The 18,475-nt window shown below is 29.8% G+C and overlaps 1 protein-coding gene across 1 annotated transcript in view; it reads right to left on the bottom strand.

Annotated features, from left to right (window-relative positions):
- Positions 1 to 5,819: 5,819 nt before the first annotated feature.
- The window catches only part of LOC106681068 (FHF complex subunit HOOK interacting protein 2A), an 18,442-nt gene continuing 5,786 nt past the window's right edge, over positions 5,820 to 18,475 (bottom strand). Inside the window, exons 5-14 of the mRNA XM_014421199.3 lie at positions 17,447 to 17,683; positions 16,147 to 16,337; positions 14,224 to 14,311; positions 13,984 to 14,146; positions 12,063 to 12,166; positions 11,861 to 11,960; positions 10,387 to 10,456; positions 9,999 to 10,209; positions 8,363 to 8,607; positions 5,820 to 6,161 (exon numbers count right to left, since the gene is read on the bottom strand). Of these exons, the coding sequence (XP_014276685.1) occupies positions 6,056 to 6,161; positions 8,363 to 8,607; positions 9,999 to 10,209; positions 10,387 to 10,456; positions 11,861 to 11,960; positions 12,063 to 12,166; positions 13,984 to 14,146; positions 14,224 to 14,311; positions 16,147 to 16,337; positions 17,447 to 17,683 (1,515 nt within the window). The 3' untranslated portion in view covers positions 5,820 to 6,055. The remainder of the gene's footprint in view (positions 6,162 to 8,362; positions 8,608 to 9,998; positions 10,210 to 10,386; positions 10,457 to 11,860; positions 11,961 to 12,062; positions 12,167 to 13,983; positions 14,147 to 14,223; positions 14,312 to 16,146; positions 16,338 to 17,446; positions 17,684 to 18,475) is intronic.

Below are 18,475 nucleotides of genomic sequence, written 5' to 3'. Positions count from 1 at the left end.
AATTTTAGCTTAAACAAAATTTCAATTTTTCATTACTTCTTAGCATTTTTTTTTTTTTTTTAAATCATTCCTATAAACCTTTTCTCAATATCTTATTTAGAAATGATAATTAGAATATAGCCAACAATATTTATTTTTGCAAGCAAAAAAAAAAAAAAAGGAAGAGTAATTTATTATAGTATTTAATTTTTTACAATATAATAAAAAAAAACTGGCTAAACAAAGATAATTAATATACCGATACTCTGGAGGATGCAACTGTAAATTTTGTGAAATTGATTTTACTGTGTTCACGGGCTTGTAAATGAATTTCATAGATGTTTGTAAGTAAAATTATGACAATTTACAAACATCTAGGAAATACTTATTTTAAGTCTGCCAACACAATGAAGTCAATTTTACAGTTGTGTTGTTATACTTCCGGAGCATAACATACAAATTGCAAAAGAACTTCAGTTCATCCCAAATTTCTTTTTTATATTATGACCTCACAGTTCCTAATAAAGTGAAAAAACTAATACCAGGGGTTATAAATTCTTCATGATAGAATTAAAACTGCACCATACTATAACAATTAATTACATCAACGATATTTTTAAATTGTTTTAAATGTTTTGTCATTTTCAGCACAAAGCGGCAATTCAGGAGCCGCCAGGGGTTGGCAAAAAGGACCACTAGGCCCACTTGCCAGACTTGTTCCCCCCACCAAATACCAGTACCAGTACTTATGTAACAAACAAAAATTTTTAACAATATTAATAATCACAACATAATTGAGAGAAGATACTTAAGCTACCATTTTTATGTTTCATAACATAAATAAACTACAATGAGGTGCAATATAATCTTTAAAATGAATTTAACACCAATTTTATAATTCATAATAGCTGATATAAATGAAGCAATATGGTTTAATATTAACATTGAATTACAAAGTCATAATTAATAAAAATGTGCTTTTACATTATAAAATTACCATTACATAACTTAAATACATATTTCCATTTTCAATGATTTTTCTTATTCTCAAACTATTACATTAACAATTTTAACTAACAAATCATTTGTATAAGAACATCTAACAATCTTAAAAACAAAGATGTAATTAGTAACATAGGCGGAAATAATGTGCAACATTTTACTTTACAATAAATTTTAGCCTACTTTAAGCAGTCTTAGAGTGTCAAAATCACAATACATAAACAAATTACAATTAGTTAAGAAAAAAAACTGAATGATAAATAGGAAGTAAATTTATGCATTTACTTTTTTACATAAATTTACACAGATTTTTTTTAAATAATAGGTTTAAAATTGCTTTATTAAGTAAAGTCATTGAACTGAACATGCCATTTCTCAGTACTTATTTATTTACAAAAAGATTTTACGATATTTAGGATAATCCTTCATGGAAAGCATTCTTTCTATCTATAAAGTTTATTACTATCATTTTTTATTAATGCAAGAAAGTATACATTTTTTAAATGCGAAAGCCAAACCATAAATAAAAAACTGTAGGTCTGACTACGAGAAACCTAAAGATACGTCATGTATTATAATTAGACAATAGAAACATCATTATTTATGGAAGACAAAACTTATAGAAAAAAAAATGTATAGTCTATTAATGCAAAATGGTATCATGTAAAATTTCATAAATAGATGAACTACTAAAAAATGAAGAGGAATAAGTTCTAAAACTATATTTATTAATTTAAAAAGTTATAATCAATTTTACTGTAGTAAATCTTAGAAAAGAAGTTGACAAAAAAAAATTGGTTAGATTATTATTTTATTAAAATCAATTTTACTTTTATTCACACACACACAGTCCATTTCATTTTAGAGTAGTTAATATAAACAAATGGGTCATGATAATAATTGTTAACAACCGTAAATCCTATATTGCCAAAGTGAATTTTGTAAGAAAATTAATTATTATATACTTTAATAAATAATAAATATTTTAAAAACACAGTAGAATTTCGATTAACTAAGCTTTCATATAATCTGAGCCTAAATTAATGAAAAAAAAATAAAATAAGATTGAGAATTCACAGGAAATCTTTATCTACGATCGAATTTTCATCTACATTTAGAGGAGTTCTTGACTGCAAAAGTCACAATCTCATACCTCAAAACTGCTCTCTAACTACTCAGTCTGTAAATATGAAAATTGTAGAAATGTTTGCAAATTTACAATTACTTGTAAAGTGCCAAATGGTTTGTTAAGGGTTCTTCTGTCAGCGGAGTTCTACAATGAGTACAAAAATAAAAAGGTATGGTTAATAAATAGTTTTATTACTATATGAGTTCTTTCGGCCGCAACTGGACCATCTTCCTTTAAAAAAAGTTATGATGTTTTCACAGAAAGTCATGCTTTATGCTATTAAATTTTCAGATCAAGAAGAAACATAAAAAATAAGTGTCAAATGATTCTGAGCATTCAAATTCAAGATTGACACAGCTTCACAGCAGAAAAAAGAGCTCCCGGTTATTATAAAAGTAAGGAGAGGGTTTCAGTTATATTGAGTGCTAATCAAAACAGCAACCTCCCAACTCAAATCTTTACAGAGAGGTTAAACAAAAAAGCCTAGAGGTTTCAAAAATCAGAGTAACAATGAAGATAACAACAAATCACACTACATAGGACTGGAATCCATAATGACTGATGGAGCGCAAAAGAGAAAAGACAATGCTCCAAGAAGAAATATTATTGTCTGATATTCTTAAGTTGCAGCAACTTCACAGTATGATGGCCACGGAGTGAGGGTTTCTATCAATGGGAAGAAAATTGAGGACTTTTTCAAAAATGTTTTAGTCATAAACCCTACAGTATCTTTTAATAATGCTGTTCTTACCCCTGTCGAACAGATCATCCACCTTGGACTATATCTGGACAAATTAATAACTTGGAATCCTCCACAAAACTGAAAAAACAGGAAACTGTACGTAGATTTTAATTATTACAATACTTACTAGGCACAAAAAAGACTGAACATGACTATAATAAGAACGATCTGGACTCTGGGGCTCCACTAAACTTTTTAATTCCACTCGTATCCAGTCCTTACAATCCAAAATCCTCAATGCTCCTTACTTTATCACAAATAAAATCATCCATAAAGACCTTAGCGTTCCATATGTAACTGATCTAGCCTATCAATCCTTCCATTATAAACTTCCACTAGTTTCTAACATTGTTCACTCATCCATTACTAATAATCCTCCGAGGCGCCGGAAAAGATGGCCTCGAGACCTTCTAATATAGAAATGCTATTAGAGTGCTAATAATGGGTAGTTCCTCTACATGCCATTATGATCTTACAACAAATTACTAGATATATTATATATTATATACAATTGTAAATGTCAATAAATTAATGGAAAAAAAATTTTTTTGAGAGTTTCAATAGTTCAATACATATATGTTACACATTATTTTAATTAAAAAAAATATAGTGGTTCTGTTCCATTACATATGATAGCATAGTACTCCTGCAGTCTTCATAATATTATGTATTTTCTCATTCTATTTTTCTGGTTCCCCTGTTACTTTTTATAAATACTGAGATTCTGTTATAATCTGAGGTAGTTCTGGTTCACAATAACTCAGTTAATCGAGACTCAATTGTTTAATCTATAGGTAATCTAAATTAGATAAAAAAAATATTAATGTTGAAAAAGAAAATTGACATTTTGTCTGATGAAACCTGATAATGCAATATCAAATGGATAATAATTATTTGATGGATATAGTTTGAATAATACATATAACTGGAAATAATAATTTCAATAATTCAAAAGATTACCTCGAGCTACACAGAGTACACATATAAAACTGACTCACATACATGGGTTAAGATCAAAATATTATCAATCATATGTACCTTATGAAAAAGTGTTTACTATTTAAACAATTTTAAACATTAAAAAAAAAATTTTGTTCAGTAAATAGCATTAAAATTATACTTAAATGAAAAGCATAATCTAGCCTTAAATTATGACTATCCTTGAATTCCAGCTGTAAAATACTAATATCTTTACTAATTAAGGCACACTGATTGGTCTTTTAACAATTATTTAAATGTAGAGAATATATTCCATGTTTTAGTTTAGTTATATTTACATTAATGTCTCACAAGATTAATTTGTAATGCAGGCAAGGAATATCAGTTATTCATCTGTTTGTTCAGTTAAGAAGGTATAAGTTCAGATTAATAAATTTTTGACTACAGATCATTTAAACTACTCTAAAATTATTATTCCTCCATTAGTCATGTGGGCTTAAGAGGTTTATGTTGAAGTGAACCCTTACAAGCTAAAAAGGGGTGAAATTTAATGGAAACTTTTGACCATGGAAAAAATACACAACAAATATAATTGTCTTAGTTAAAATCTTGTACAAAATGTGTTATCAAAAAGTTATTCAAGGAAAATCAGTGCAGATAATGTATGTTACAATTTTTTTCATGTTGACATGAAAAAATAAAATAAAGTCAAACCCACCACCAGTCTTGTAAGGAACTAGGTGAAGAAATAAATATGGATAAAACAAAATATATAATTAGCAGCAGAAACGATGACAAAGTTGATGATATGATACAGATGTAGGTGGAAATACATTTGAACAGGTAGGGAAATTTAAGTGTTTGGAGTCTACGATAAATACAAAAAAGGAAACTGATGAGAAAACATAAGCAAGGTTAAATGCAGGAAATGCTTTTAGAAAAAATCTGCCACTTATGTATAGCAACTTAAAAGTTAAAATTTACAAAAACTATTAATACTTCTGCTGTTGCTAAATGGGTGTAACATGTTAACTTTCACATTTAGGGAAGAACAGTGCCGTAAGGTTTTTTAAAATAAACTATTGTGTAAAATATTCAGACAGAAAAAGGATGAGTTAATCAGAGGATTTGGAAAGCTTTACAAAATAAAAAAAACATGGATTGCATCTGGAAAATAAAATTCAAGCGATAGCATTGTGGCAAATAAAATGGCCATGTAAGATTGTAGGGTTAATAACGGATCCATACAAATTTAATAAACAATGATCTGAGGGGTAGAAGGGAGGATTGCATCAAAACTGATCTTGTGGAATTGAGTTTGGATGGGTGTCATTGGGCAGATGTTTGTGGACAGCGATTGGTAGGATCAGCAGTGAACCTTCGTGTTTGATAAACCTTTTATTATTATAAACCCACTAATAAACTGTTCGCAACAGTAGGATCCTCCCATAATGAATGTATCCTAAAACCTTTTAATTAGAAACAATTGGGAGTTAAAAATTAATAATGTAAACAACCAACAGCCTGTTTCACAATTTTGAATTGCAAAGATTCTCAAAGCTCATTGAGAACATGTAATGACTAGATTGGAAAATCAGTTTAGAATATTAAACTTCTTCACACATCATAATACTCCAGTATAAGAGCCCCATACTAAAGTGTTAAATAATACAGGTGTCTCAGAAGCGAAATGAGGCACTGTTGCATAGCTTCCTTCTACTTTTCTCGGACAGTACTTATTCTTCAGTCAGGCCAATTCTACCCACCAGAATAGCACCTTTGGATTCTTCACAGTTATAATTTTAGTAATTTTCAAACAAAAAAGTAAGGATGTTGTACTTTTGTTTATAAAATATATAATACATATGTGTATTATATCTATATATATCCACCATAACAAAAATAAGAATAAATCAATCATTTGAATATTCACTTTCTGGAAGAAATTCTCACCCACATACAGTACTACAAGATGTTGACCATTTTATTTTTAGACCACAAGAACTTAAAATAAATATGTAAAATAAATGTAGTTATCATAGGATGTTTAATTTGTTTATTACATTTCATTATAAGACCTAAATATTCCATTTCAACAAATGATATCAGCCTCATTTTTAAAAAGCTCTATGAAGCTACTAATGCCTTTGATATACTAAACAAATGTACAGTCCCAATTTTGATAAAAACATTTTTTTATATGATACACATATGTACATTATTTACAACTTTCATGAGAAAAACATCTTATAAAAATATATCAGTTATGCACTATTTGCTTTAAGTTTTACGTATGAGATGGCTGCTAGTTCCTTACACAATTCCTCTACGACCACAATGCTTTCAAAAGTCCCTATCCATGGATCAGGTCTGAAAATAATATAATAAAAAATATTTTAAAACAAATACTTGAAATTCAAAATGGGATATTGAATAAACTAATGTAAAACAATTGTCATGTCACCTAAATCAAACAATATAAAGAACTAGCTACTCTTAGTTATCTTAAACAAGTTTATGAACAGTCATAATTCTGTACAAACATAAAAGATTCCAATCCACTTAAATTATTTTCCACATTCCTTATTGTGATTACCTCGACATTGGCAAAACCAAAAAAACCCTCAAAACTCCTTAACTATATCTTCTAGTAACCTAGTCGTTGGGCATGTATCACATGCACATAGCTATTGAACTATTCAGATAGTCAGTCTACCCTTCGACTCTTTGAGTCACCTCTACATTGGTGAGAGAGTGTAAACAGGTATTAGAGTCATTGGCGTGCTTAAAGAATCTTAATCTAGTGTGGGGCATAAGAGAATCACTAGCAATAAGAAAGCTAACGAGCTCGCAAGAGGTGGCCCTGAGGTTCTTTTAATGGGGAAACTTTCTTAGGTACTTTTAAAAGACATCAGTTAAAAGAAGTCCTTGATTAGACATAGAGGAAAACAGGCTAGGAATGGAGTGAATGTGCAGGGCTAAGGCAAGCCTAGGCTATTAATGAACCCTCCACTTCTAGAACTAAGAGGCTGCTAAGCCTAAATAGAAATTAACTCCGATTACTAATAGAAGTACTCACATGCTATTGCATACTTAAAGATTTGTGGAACAGTTCATGATAAAACTTGTCATTTATGTGAACAGGCTTCGGTAACTGCTCTACATTACATAACAGCCTCTAACCGGTATGCGTCACTGGACTCCAATAGAATTCTACAAAATGAGGCTTCCTCCATTGAATGGCTGCCCCTTTTGATTTTCAATAGGAAATTAAAAAGGGTTTGCCAGGGAGGAATAATAGGTAGTATAAGCATTACTCTATTTTTTTTTCTTGGGGTTGGCAAAAAGAACCAGTAGACCCACTAGCCGAAATAGTTTCTCTTACTTGTACCAGTACCAATCCAGTCACTTCCAAACTATTTGAACATACTCTATCCATAAAGCACCCCTATATTTTAGCCATTGTTTTTATTAAGGAGAAAAAACTATTTCCTTAATCCATTCACAATCACAAAGAAGCCAATACTGTCAATCTTAATTTTATCAATCTCACATCTACTCACATATTGTGAGATTATTAATTTGTTTTAATAGGCTAATTTTATACAATACTTTCAGCCCTTCTAAGTAATTTTCTCTTTATTTTTAAAAAGCTTATCTGTTATACTAGCGGTTTCATATAATTTTATACTAGCAGTTCCAACAATTCCACAATTTCAATCCACGGTTTTAACAATTCCACCTGCATTAAATTTGAACTATGCCCACCTGTTTCATACACATGATGAGAAAAAAACAAAAAGAAGTAATCACCAAAAAAAGATAGACTTGATAGAATGTATCAGTTTGCATATTCAGTGCAACTGTAAAGCCAGTTTGATGGCTTACAGCACTGCCTCTTAAATGATATTTTTACTTTTCTCTCTCTATGGCATAAGTATATGCTGGTTGTCTCAAGTTGACTGACATTTACAATCGTAAATAAGTAGTAATCACTGCTCACTTATGACATAAAGCCTTTCCCTTTAAATGGTCTATGTAACACAAAAATAATTTTTGAGGCATTTCCTGAAATTAGAGAGTTCAAATAAACAAATTCTTCAGCTTTATATATATAAGTACAGATAACATGATTTTCATTTTAATCTACATTTTATCAATTCCTCAATGTTATTTATTACTATTTCCCTAGATTTTTTATTAATTGTTTACTTTACTATGTCGTTTATCAGTACGATTTTTTTATAATATTTCTTATTTTTAATAATATGTTCCAAATGGATAGATGTGAGCTTTTTTGATTTCTTTTATAATATTTTAACTTTTATTATATCTTATTAAATGATCCTGATTTCTCATATCGAGCCTCCCTAGCTCTGAAGGAGGCATACAAAGTGGACTTAAGCATCGGCACTCATTAAGTAGTTTTATACTATGCTTTTTTTACTTGTGACAGTCACTCAGAACATCTTTTAAATTATTCAACCATCCAATAGTTAACTTAATATATTATAATTTTTTTGAAGTACTAACTAAAGCTCAAAACTTATTAATATACAAGCATTTCTCACTTTAGTTCGAGGGAAGCCATTGATCTTCCAATTAAAGTTGCTCTCACATCTGCAAGTGTCTGCTGGTAGTCAGGAAACTGAGTGATACTGTTGCCAAGCTCGGCTGCGACTCCCATCAATACACTGTAGAGGGACCTAACCTTTAGCTGCTTTGTATTATTCAACAGATACTCGGTCAAGTACGTCTCTGGCCGCAGGGCGAGTCTTGATACAATACCAGTCAACTCCAAATTTAATTCATAAGCCTGCAAGAGAAAGGAAGATAATATTACAAGGATTTTGATTGAATCACAAAAAAATTCAATACAATACAATTTCAATACTTTGTATTCAAGTAAATGAGGATTAAATATGAATTTTCAAAATATTCTAATTATTGAGATTTCAATAATCAGGAGTAAAATATTAAATAAAAGTAATACAAAATAGTAGGGACAAGACGGCCGTGCGGGTTGGGAAGCAGGTCCCAGTGAGCTCAGTTTGGAACATTGTGAGTTCGATTCCCACCTGGGGCAGTTAACATTCATTTTTCAGCGGTCCTGGAGAATGAAGCTTGACACTCCCACCTTGGTTAGTATGCGGTGACAACTCAGGTTGCCGCCAAGGGTTGGCAAAAAAGACCACTAGGCCCAATTAATTGCCAGACTTGTTTCCCCCACCAAATACCAGTACCAGGTTGTTTAATGTTTATTGGCGCGACAGACCGTGGAGGTCCAAGGCCTCGCACGAAATACATCGCGCAGTTCTTGATGTGGTGGGACGCCTATTTTTGTGAGTGCCACCCATTGGCTGACGGCCCTCACAAATACCCGAGGGAGATTATGAGTGAGTATTGTATAGTTACAAGCTTGAAAAAATCCTGGATAGGGCCGTGGACTCGAACTCGCAATCTATGGGTTGGCAGACAGGCGTGTTACCAAGTTGCTACCGTCACCGCCACTGCTACCAGTACCGGTATCAATACAAGATAGTATTTATGTATGACTAAATGATTATCCAAAATGATCGTACATTAGATTTTAAAACAAATTTATAACAGGCACTTTTTTGATCTAACATGTCCTGAATGTATAAATCATAAAAAAAAAAAATTGTTTATTATATTTGATCATTTTCCAGTAAAATAAAAAAGAATAGAACATAATCTTTTAAATAACCAATTTCCTATAGAAATTCACAATTTGAATTTCTACCGACTAGTCAAGTAGACTAAACAGTAAAAAATTGTCAATGATTTTTGGCAACAATCTTCTCCTCATATATATTATCCACGGTGAACTATCTTCTCATCATTTTTATTATTTACATTGCAGTACTAGTCTGATTTTCTTTGTCTCCATTTACATTTTTTTTATCATATCTTTCATGTTGTTTTGTTTTATTAGATATAATGTTTTATTGTTATTTGAAGAGGTTTGTTATCTTGCTTGTACTTAGCCCTGAAGGAGGCCTGGAATTCAGACCGAAATGTTGTCATAGTAAAATAAGCACCACTTATTTGTGTTCTTCACTTCTAACTGCACTCCCCTCCCTCAACGATCTCTTCCTCATGCAATATTTATTTATCTCACATAATATTTATAATTTTATCAAATGAAAAGAGAGAGAAACTAAAACATAAAGTTCGAAAATCTACCTGCTTTGGTATGTTGGATAGCGCTGTGAATAGTGCTGACAGGAAAGGCCCCTCATTAAACTCAGCATCAGAGTGAGGAAGATCTTGAATGGTACTTTGCTGATACTGTGCTTTAGAAAGAACTGCCTGGTATTGTCTCATTGACTCTCCAATGTACTCCTCATAGCCACAATTACAGCTTTGTATTTCCTTCGGAACTATATTAGTCCATCTGAAAATTAGGTATTGCCAAAATATAATTGAGTAAAAAAATTAACCTCGTACACTTTCGGAGTTGTTAATGTAAACATAGTTAGTCACAAAAAGAATGTTAACATATAAGTAAAAATATACATTTATATTATTCAATCTTATAGGTGTAAATATATATATACCATATAAAATATACCTCTTAATTATAATATGGATTTCTGGTTCAGTTTCTCCATTAATCTCGATATTACCATCTTCTAGTACCACTATAACAAATATTATAATTTGTAATAAAGTGATTATGAAAAATATATTTTTATTTAATGCTTTAAATATTACAAATATTCTAACAAGTCACTGTCACTGCTACAGCATTTTTAACATTTAAATTTGTAAATATAATTCCCGTGAAACTAATAAAACAAAATAATAATAGTTTTAATAATTTAAAATTAATTATTAACGTCAAAATTTTCAGATCTTTACCCCATTAAAATTAATAATATTTCTTACAATATTTATTTTACATACACAATAAATTTAACTAGGAACAGGGTGGCTCAATGGTAAAGCACTGTGGTACCAAATCCACTCTACTAACTAAGGACCCCGGTTCGAATCTGGCTGTGATCCCAGAAAACTCGAAAAAATTATGAGAGGCTGCTTAACTGTCTTGAATTGCTAATTCCACTATACAGTATTAAAAAAAATAAAAATAAGAAAGAATGATATGGGACAAGTAGAATACATTTCCCAAATAACAATCAAGTGAACCAAATTTTTATTATTAATATAAACTACAAATTTGTTAATAATTGAAGAAATTATGCATATGATTGGCTTTGATTGTAGGAGTTCTATTGAGAATTCAGTGGAATAGTTTTTGTTTTTTAAGCTCAAAGCTGTCCCAGTTAGGAATCGGATGAGTAGTTTAAAACAGAGACAGATCAATGTAAAATGATGTACCTATCTCAATTAAGTGAAAATGATGTCAAATCTGAAAAGTGCATGAAATAATTAACAATAGTCAGTTTTTAAGTTGCATGTCATATCATCAAGCCAAAATGTAGAACATGTTTATAAATTAAAATTGGTGAAATAATCTTACCTTTAAATTTAACAACTTTGCCTTTTCCTTAAATAAATTTCTTACATCAATAATCATTTGATTATTAAAAATTCATAATAGCTACCTTTAGTAATCCATGACCCATTTAAAAAAAATTTAATATCAAGTTTTTTTTTTTAAAGTGGTATCAAGAAGATGAAGGACATCAATAATAAATTAATTCAAACTGACAAGATCATAAGTCAACATTTCCAACTCTATCATGTATCCAACTTAAATGAGTCAGATAGAGGATAGTAAATTTTATTTAAGGTATAATTTTAATTGTTATAAAAAATATATATAAAAACCAAGTTGTCATTTAAGGTGTGATTCTTAGTAATTTTGAAAAATCCAAAATACAATTTTTATTCGATTGGGGAAAGAAAGAAACAGAAAAAAAAACAATAAAAAACATTTTGTCTCAATTATAATTTTTCAAGATTTGTACCTTTATAATTTGTTATAGTATACAAATTTTTGGATTTTTTTTTTGCAACTTGATAAACATTTTATTTTTAACTCATCATATTAGTAAATAAATAAAAATTTATTTTGATACCTCCGGATACAGAAGTATAGGAATTCAAAAAGCTTCTGTCTTTGATATACCTCCAAATCAAGCATTCCAGAACATAATCACTGTTTTTTTCTAAAATTAGCTAAAAGAAAAATATATATTTTTCTTATTAAAAAATTACTGAATTAATTAACAAATAGGAAGAGAGTAATAATGTAGTGAAAGAAATATTGATTTCCTTTACCTCAAAAAATCTTAACGTTTCAATTGCTAAATCAGTATCTTGACTAGACCAGTTTTCCAAGAGAATATTCAAAATTGTATCACAAGTAAACCATTCATTTAAGGCTGCAGAAATAATAAATAATAAATTATGAAAATTATGGAAACACGATTCATATTAAAAGTAAAAATTATATCATAGAATAACAATGAAGAATAATCCATAACTTTGTCAATATATCAATTTACAGAAAAAAAAAAATAATCAGATGGCATTTAGGACTTAAACTGTCCATTTACAAATCCGATCTCAATTATTAGGCTAACACTGATATAAAGATTACACATGTCAGTGAATCCATTCCATCCTATTAACTCATCCTGTAGTATTCACTCCTTTCATTTCCAATTCCTTGATTGCGATTACACTAGGTTCTTAATTCTGAATTGCATCAAAATCTTAAATGCACTATTAAGCAATTGGAAATAGAAGGAAAAAAAAAATTTAGGATGACTTATTAGCATGAAATGCACATATTATTTAATACACCTACAATGATTTATAATTTGATAAAATGAACTTTTTTTGACAACTGGATGTTTAGTCTAATAATGGAATTTAAATATGAAAATTGGGAGTTTAAATCTGAAATGCTATTCTGTTAGTGAATAAAGGAGTATGAAATGTAAAGGTTTTTTTTTTATTCCTCCAGAAATTAATGTATTATCATGACCTTTAGTATGATAGAATACACTATTATTTTTTAATCCTATAACTTAATTGATTCTTATCAATTACAATCAGTTGTTATTGATTTACAAAGAATACACTGGAAGCAGAAAATATTCAATGATTAAAAGATTCAGGAAGAAATGCTATACTGATGATAGACCATATGTGAATTAGAAAGAGATGGTCAGGGCTGTATCAAGAAGAATAAAAATAGACTTTTGAATTTATCTTTAACTTCTTCAATATTTTGATTTAGGCTTTATGTTAGTTTGTATATATGGAAGTATTTTTTAAACTTCCAACTTCATATCTGTTTAACATGTGTTAACAGCCACTTGAAATCAATGTCTTTTTGAAGGAAGCTCTTAATTAACAAAAAAAAAAAAACTGGCTAGGATATGAACATTTATTTGGGCAAAGTTAACAATAAAAACATAAACATATAATTAAAATAAAATATTTAGGAATAAATTAAATAATAGAAATTAAAATAAAAGTTGTTTTCAAGATAAAATCAAATGAGTGAGTAAACTGAATAATATAATATTTATATTAAAAAATAAATAAATAAATAAAATAAAGAAACAGACAAATGACTAATGGGACCGAGATAGCTGGTTAAAAAAATGTAGATTGTTGACCTGTTGCTAGGCAACACCAACCAAATATTATCCAATGATCGTTATTCCTACAGTTAAATATTATAATACAAAATATAAATACATCTTCTCTTCTAAAATTAAAATAAACTTCTAAAAGAAATAATACAAATAAAAATAAAATGTAATTAAATTAAACACTAAGACTATTTACAAATGAATTATTGAATGTGGTGTGAACAAGTAACCTTTATATTTTTACATTAGCTTTACCTTCTGGTATCTTTTTATTTTAGCCCTGATAAAGACCTACATTGTGGGTTACAATGTTAGTAATTAATAAATAGTTGAAAACTATTTTCGTTCTTGTACACTAACAGGCCTGACCATCCTCCTACTTCAAGAAGCAATGTTTGAAGAGAAATAAGTCATAGTGTGATAATAAAAATATATCAAAATTGGTTTAAAATTAAATCAATGGATTAGTTTGCTTTTCTTATAGAGATAACTATGATTTTTTTTACTCTCAAAAACTCAAAAATATCATGGAAGTCTTCATTCATTAAAATATTTAATGAAGTATTAAAAGATCTAAATCATTACATACTCACCAACATTCATAAGAGAGGACGATGCCATCTTAAAACACTTTGTAAGCATTGTAAGATTTATGGGTTTGTGCAATGCTAACGAATTGAAAGCTTGACCTAAAAAAGATTCTGATAATCTTCGACTCACTGCTTCAGCTATACTCTGATTACTTTCAACCATAACCTAGAATAAAGCAAATATTTCTTAATAAAAAAAACTAATGTGAACAAACCATAAAAAGAAAACTTTAATACATTTACCTGATCACAGAAATCAAACCAAGACAGAAAAGTAGCAGCTTGTTTACACCCATTACAACCAGTGCAGTCATTGGTTGGAATATCTAACCTATGAAACATGAACATGGAATGAAATAAAACAAATAACAACTTTCATAAATAAATGTATTTATTCAGTATAGATCATTCTCATTAAGAAAATTAAGAGAGGCATCATCAATGAGCCTAAAAAGTTTCAATTTGGATACCATCAATTATTGAATTGGGAAGAAGTTTTAACTGAATGCTGACACAGAGATGGGTCCAGATAATAGAGAATGATGGCCTATATATTTCAAATAATTAATAAATTTCTCAACTTGATTCATAATAATTTTCAATTTAATAATTGATGGTTTAGTAATTCATACAAGAAAATTAATCAGTTAAGGCCATTAATCATTAATCTATATTTGAGATTTGTAAATTATTTAGTTAAATCATTATACCGCCAGATTTTTACCCAATTAAGGGCACCCACTTTATGAGGCTGGGTGGATCCTGGAGGGCTCCCGAACCCACAGGGCTGACTCAAGGGCTTCAGATAACAGATAATAATTATCAGGCACAGCCAGACTTGAACCCGGGTCCTTAGATTAAGTACCGGTGCCTTACCAATGAACTACCCACTCCCTATATACATATTTTTTATAAACACTGAACTGCTTGCAGAGACTGGTCAATCAATATCTCACGATATAAAGACAAGGAGATTAAGATGGGTGAGAAATGGACACCTGTATACAACAATGAATGCCAGTCAAAAAAACAGATGGATAGACAGAATCAACAAAGATACAAAAGAGCTCCATGCAGAAAACTAGAAAGCAGCAGCCCAAGATAGGCAGGCCTGGAAAAGGCTAGTTAGGGCGGCCAAAGATCTACAAGGTCTGTAGAATCAACCGAAAAAAAAAAAATTTTAATATAATAAAAATAATGATGAGTAGATAATATATTGAGGAGAAGAAGATTGGGGGTGCAGTCAGTAAAGAACACAAATAAGTAAAAACTTATTGATTAGTGCCAACGTTTCGGCCAGAATTTTAAACCTTCATTAGGGCTAAATAAAAAAAAAAATAGTTAACAACCAATGAATACAGAATGATTATAAAATAAGAAAATAACTAATATTATGGGTTATTATGATAATACTTTTATACCATAAATATAATCCCTTTTTGTTACTATAAGCCTCCTTATTATAGTATATTATGTTATTTTTGAATTATGATAATACTTAAACTATTTATGTCTTTCAATACTATTTATTTATCCATAGTGTTAATTATTTTCTAATCATTCTGTATATTCTTTTATTCACTGGTCGCTATCTTGTTTTTTGTACTCGGCCCTAATGCAGGCTTGAAATTCTGGTGAAACTACTGAATAATTTTTTACTTATTTGTGTTCTTCACCGACAGCATCCCCAATCATCTTCTCATAAGTAATAAAAATATATAGATATTTTTTTAAATATCAATAAATTATTCAATGCAAGCAGATTGGTTTATAAGAAAATCATGCTTATTCAAATGATTTTTATACATTACCAGCACCTATTTGAAATGGGGTCAAGTTCTACTGAGGTGCAGATTAGTTACCTTCAGAACCCCCCAAAACAATCTTATAAATAAAATACATTATCATCATTGTAAATGTAATAGGTTGTATATATAAAAAAAAAATCCTTTTTTGCTACTATAAACCTCCTTATTATAGACATAAGCTAGTATAAACCTTATCATAATAATTAATTTATGTCTCATTTAGAGTTTTTGTTGTATCAATCATAGAATAAAACATCCATTCTAATTACCTTAACAAAGTTTCACTGCACATTTTTTGTTACATAATGCCAACATAAAATATAACCTTAATTTATTAAATAATCGACAGAATAATTACCCCCATGATAAATGCATCTCGTCAACATGGCTTGGATCAGTTGAATGAGGAATAGTGTAGAACAAAAGTACCAATCTTGATATAAGCCTTAGAGATACCTCAGACGAGACGAGGACAGCAGTATTAGTACCATCAGGCAGTGAAACCAACAGCATCAGAGCTTGACAGGCTTTTAATCTAACTGCAGTGTCCTAGAATGTAATACTGAAAACAATATTTTACTCAAGAAAATTTTAATTAAATTAAAATTAATACTTGAATTAATAAAGAATCTTAATTACTGCCTCCAGAAAAGTGCCATGTCTGTTTTGTTTTTTTTCTAAAAAGACTTTGTTTAAAAACACTTACTCCACTAAAGCCCATAAAGTCTTGGATTCAGCACTTGACAAGTACAGTTTGTTGACAGACAACTATTCAAATCTATACCTTGGACCTAGAACTAAGTCCAATGTCTTAACTCATTCCAATCTAACAACAAACATATTAAAAAATATTTTCAGCATTTTTCTTAATGGATAGACTGTAAAGTATTTTAATAGAACATAACAAGAAATAATTCAACCTACTTTATTTTTTTAAATTCACTTTTCTTGCTATTATTTTTATGTTCCTTTCTATCATACAGTCAAAACTGGATATTTCAAAGTCATTCCTGTTCCTCAAAACATTTTTAGAGAAAATTAAACTCAAATAAGAGACTCTACAACTCAAAATGAAAATCACGATAAGCCTAACCCTTAGACTCCATAAGTTGAATTCAGAGTGTCAGGAAGCCTCAGTACCTCATAGTTTCCATAAAATTCATTTCTTGGTAAGATGATAACCTACATTTTTTTATACAGACAGGTTACAAGACATGTTGTCTCTCTCTTAATAATCTAAATTATCTTTCGAGTAAGTGAATTTCTATCAAATTTCAAAAAAACAAAATGGAATTTCATCTACATGTGGTGAGAGCAAAGAAGTCAGTGACAAAACATTTAAAGAGTGGGAAGATAATTTCATAAAGATTCATATTCCCCAAGAGATTTCACCAACAAGAAGCCTTACTTTACAAGTGTACAACTCAAAATAATATATTTTTAAAACAAACTTGTTTGCAACTTTTGGTTCTTTTGTTAAACACAAAAGAAAATCAATGAAAAAAGGTGTTGGCAAGTTTATTTTTCTTGAAACTCATAGTTCAAAATACATTGCTTATTATTATCTGGATAGTCATTTCACTAACTATGAAATGTTGAGCAGAAGATTGAGTAAGTAAAATGTTGGTTTAGAAAATAACAGAGTAATTATTACTAACAGGGGAATCCAAGTAAGAAAGAACAGCATCTGCAATCGGAAACTGAGGATGTGAATCAGACTGTGATGAATTTCCTAAAGATACAGTTGCCGGTTGCGGAATCAAAGTCACATTGCAAGATCGAGCACTTGGTACAAGGGGTGTTGTAAATAGTGCGTTCCGTGGTGTTGAGCTTGTATCGCTGCTGGTGCTGCTGCAGCTTGTACGCCTTTCAGTTGAACTTTCACCTTCATTACTCTGGAATAAAAAAACATAACTTAATAAATGTTAAAAAAAAAAAAAAATTCATACATTATTCAGAAAGAGATGAGAGGAATTCATAACATCAATATTTTTTATGTTTTCTGTTCTATCTATGAGAAGAAAAGACATGTATCTTTGTTTGGTTTTTTTTTTCGGCCAAGACTCCCATTGGATTCCTATACTGCCTAACCATGGTTGGGGATCAAAGTTTTTGGTTTTGCCGCCCAATGAAAAAAGTCAATGCCCCAGGCCGGATTCGAAACCGGCACCTCCAATAGACATCAAATTGGTAAGACTGTGGCTTAACCACTGAGCTACGGGCGGCCCGACAAGTATCTTAAATGTACTGAATAATAAAAGAATCAATTAAGAAATTTCTAAAACTAACGAAAAACACAAATTTCACTTCAAAGAGTGCTTAGAGGCTGAATTTTAGCATATTTTTAAAACTTATCAATAACTTTCTGATATATCATGAATGACACATTTAAGTAACAAATGTGACTCATAAAAATATGTTTGACAAAGATTCGATAGTCTTTCTGTAGCAACCCTGTATTAGCGCTTTCTCCCTATATTAGGGGCCACCTAGGGACTATTCGAGTTGACTTTTCCCAAATGACAATAGAGATTTAAGGTGAAAACAATAGTTCTACTTTTAAAAATACATTCGTTTGTAGCTGATACTTCGGTAGAGTTGAAAGGTAAATATAACATATTTTGCATAATATTTCATATAAATAAAAAGATACCACTTAACTACCTTACCCAACACATCAACAAAAG

This window comes from Halyomorpha halys, unplaced genomic scaffold, assembly GCF_000696795.3.
Source record: "Halyomorpha halys isolate HHAL.00 unplaced genomic scaffold, Hhal_1.1 Scaffold307.1, whole genome shotgun sequence".
Taxonomy (NCBI): Eukaryota; Metazoa; Arthropoda; class Insecta; order Hemiptera; family Pentatomidae; genus Halyomorpha; species Halyomorpha halys.
This window is presented reverse-complemented; position numbering and strand designations above follow the sequence as displayed.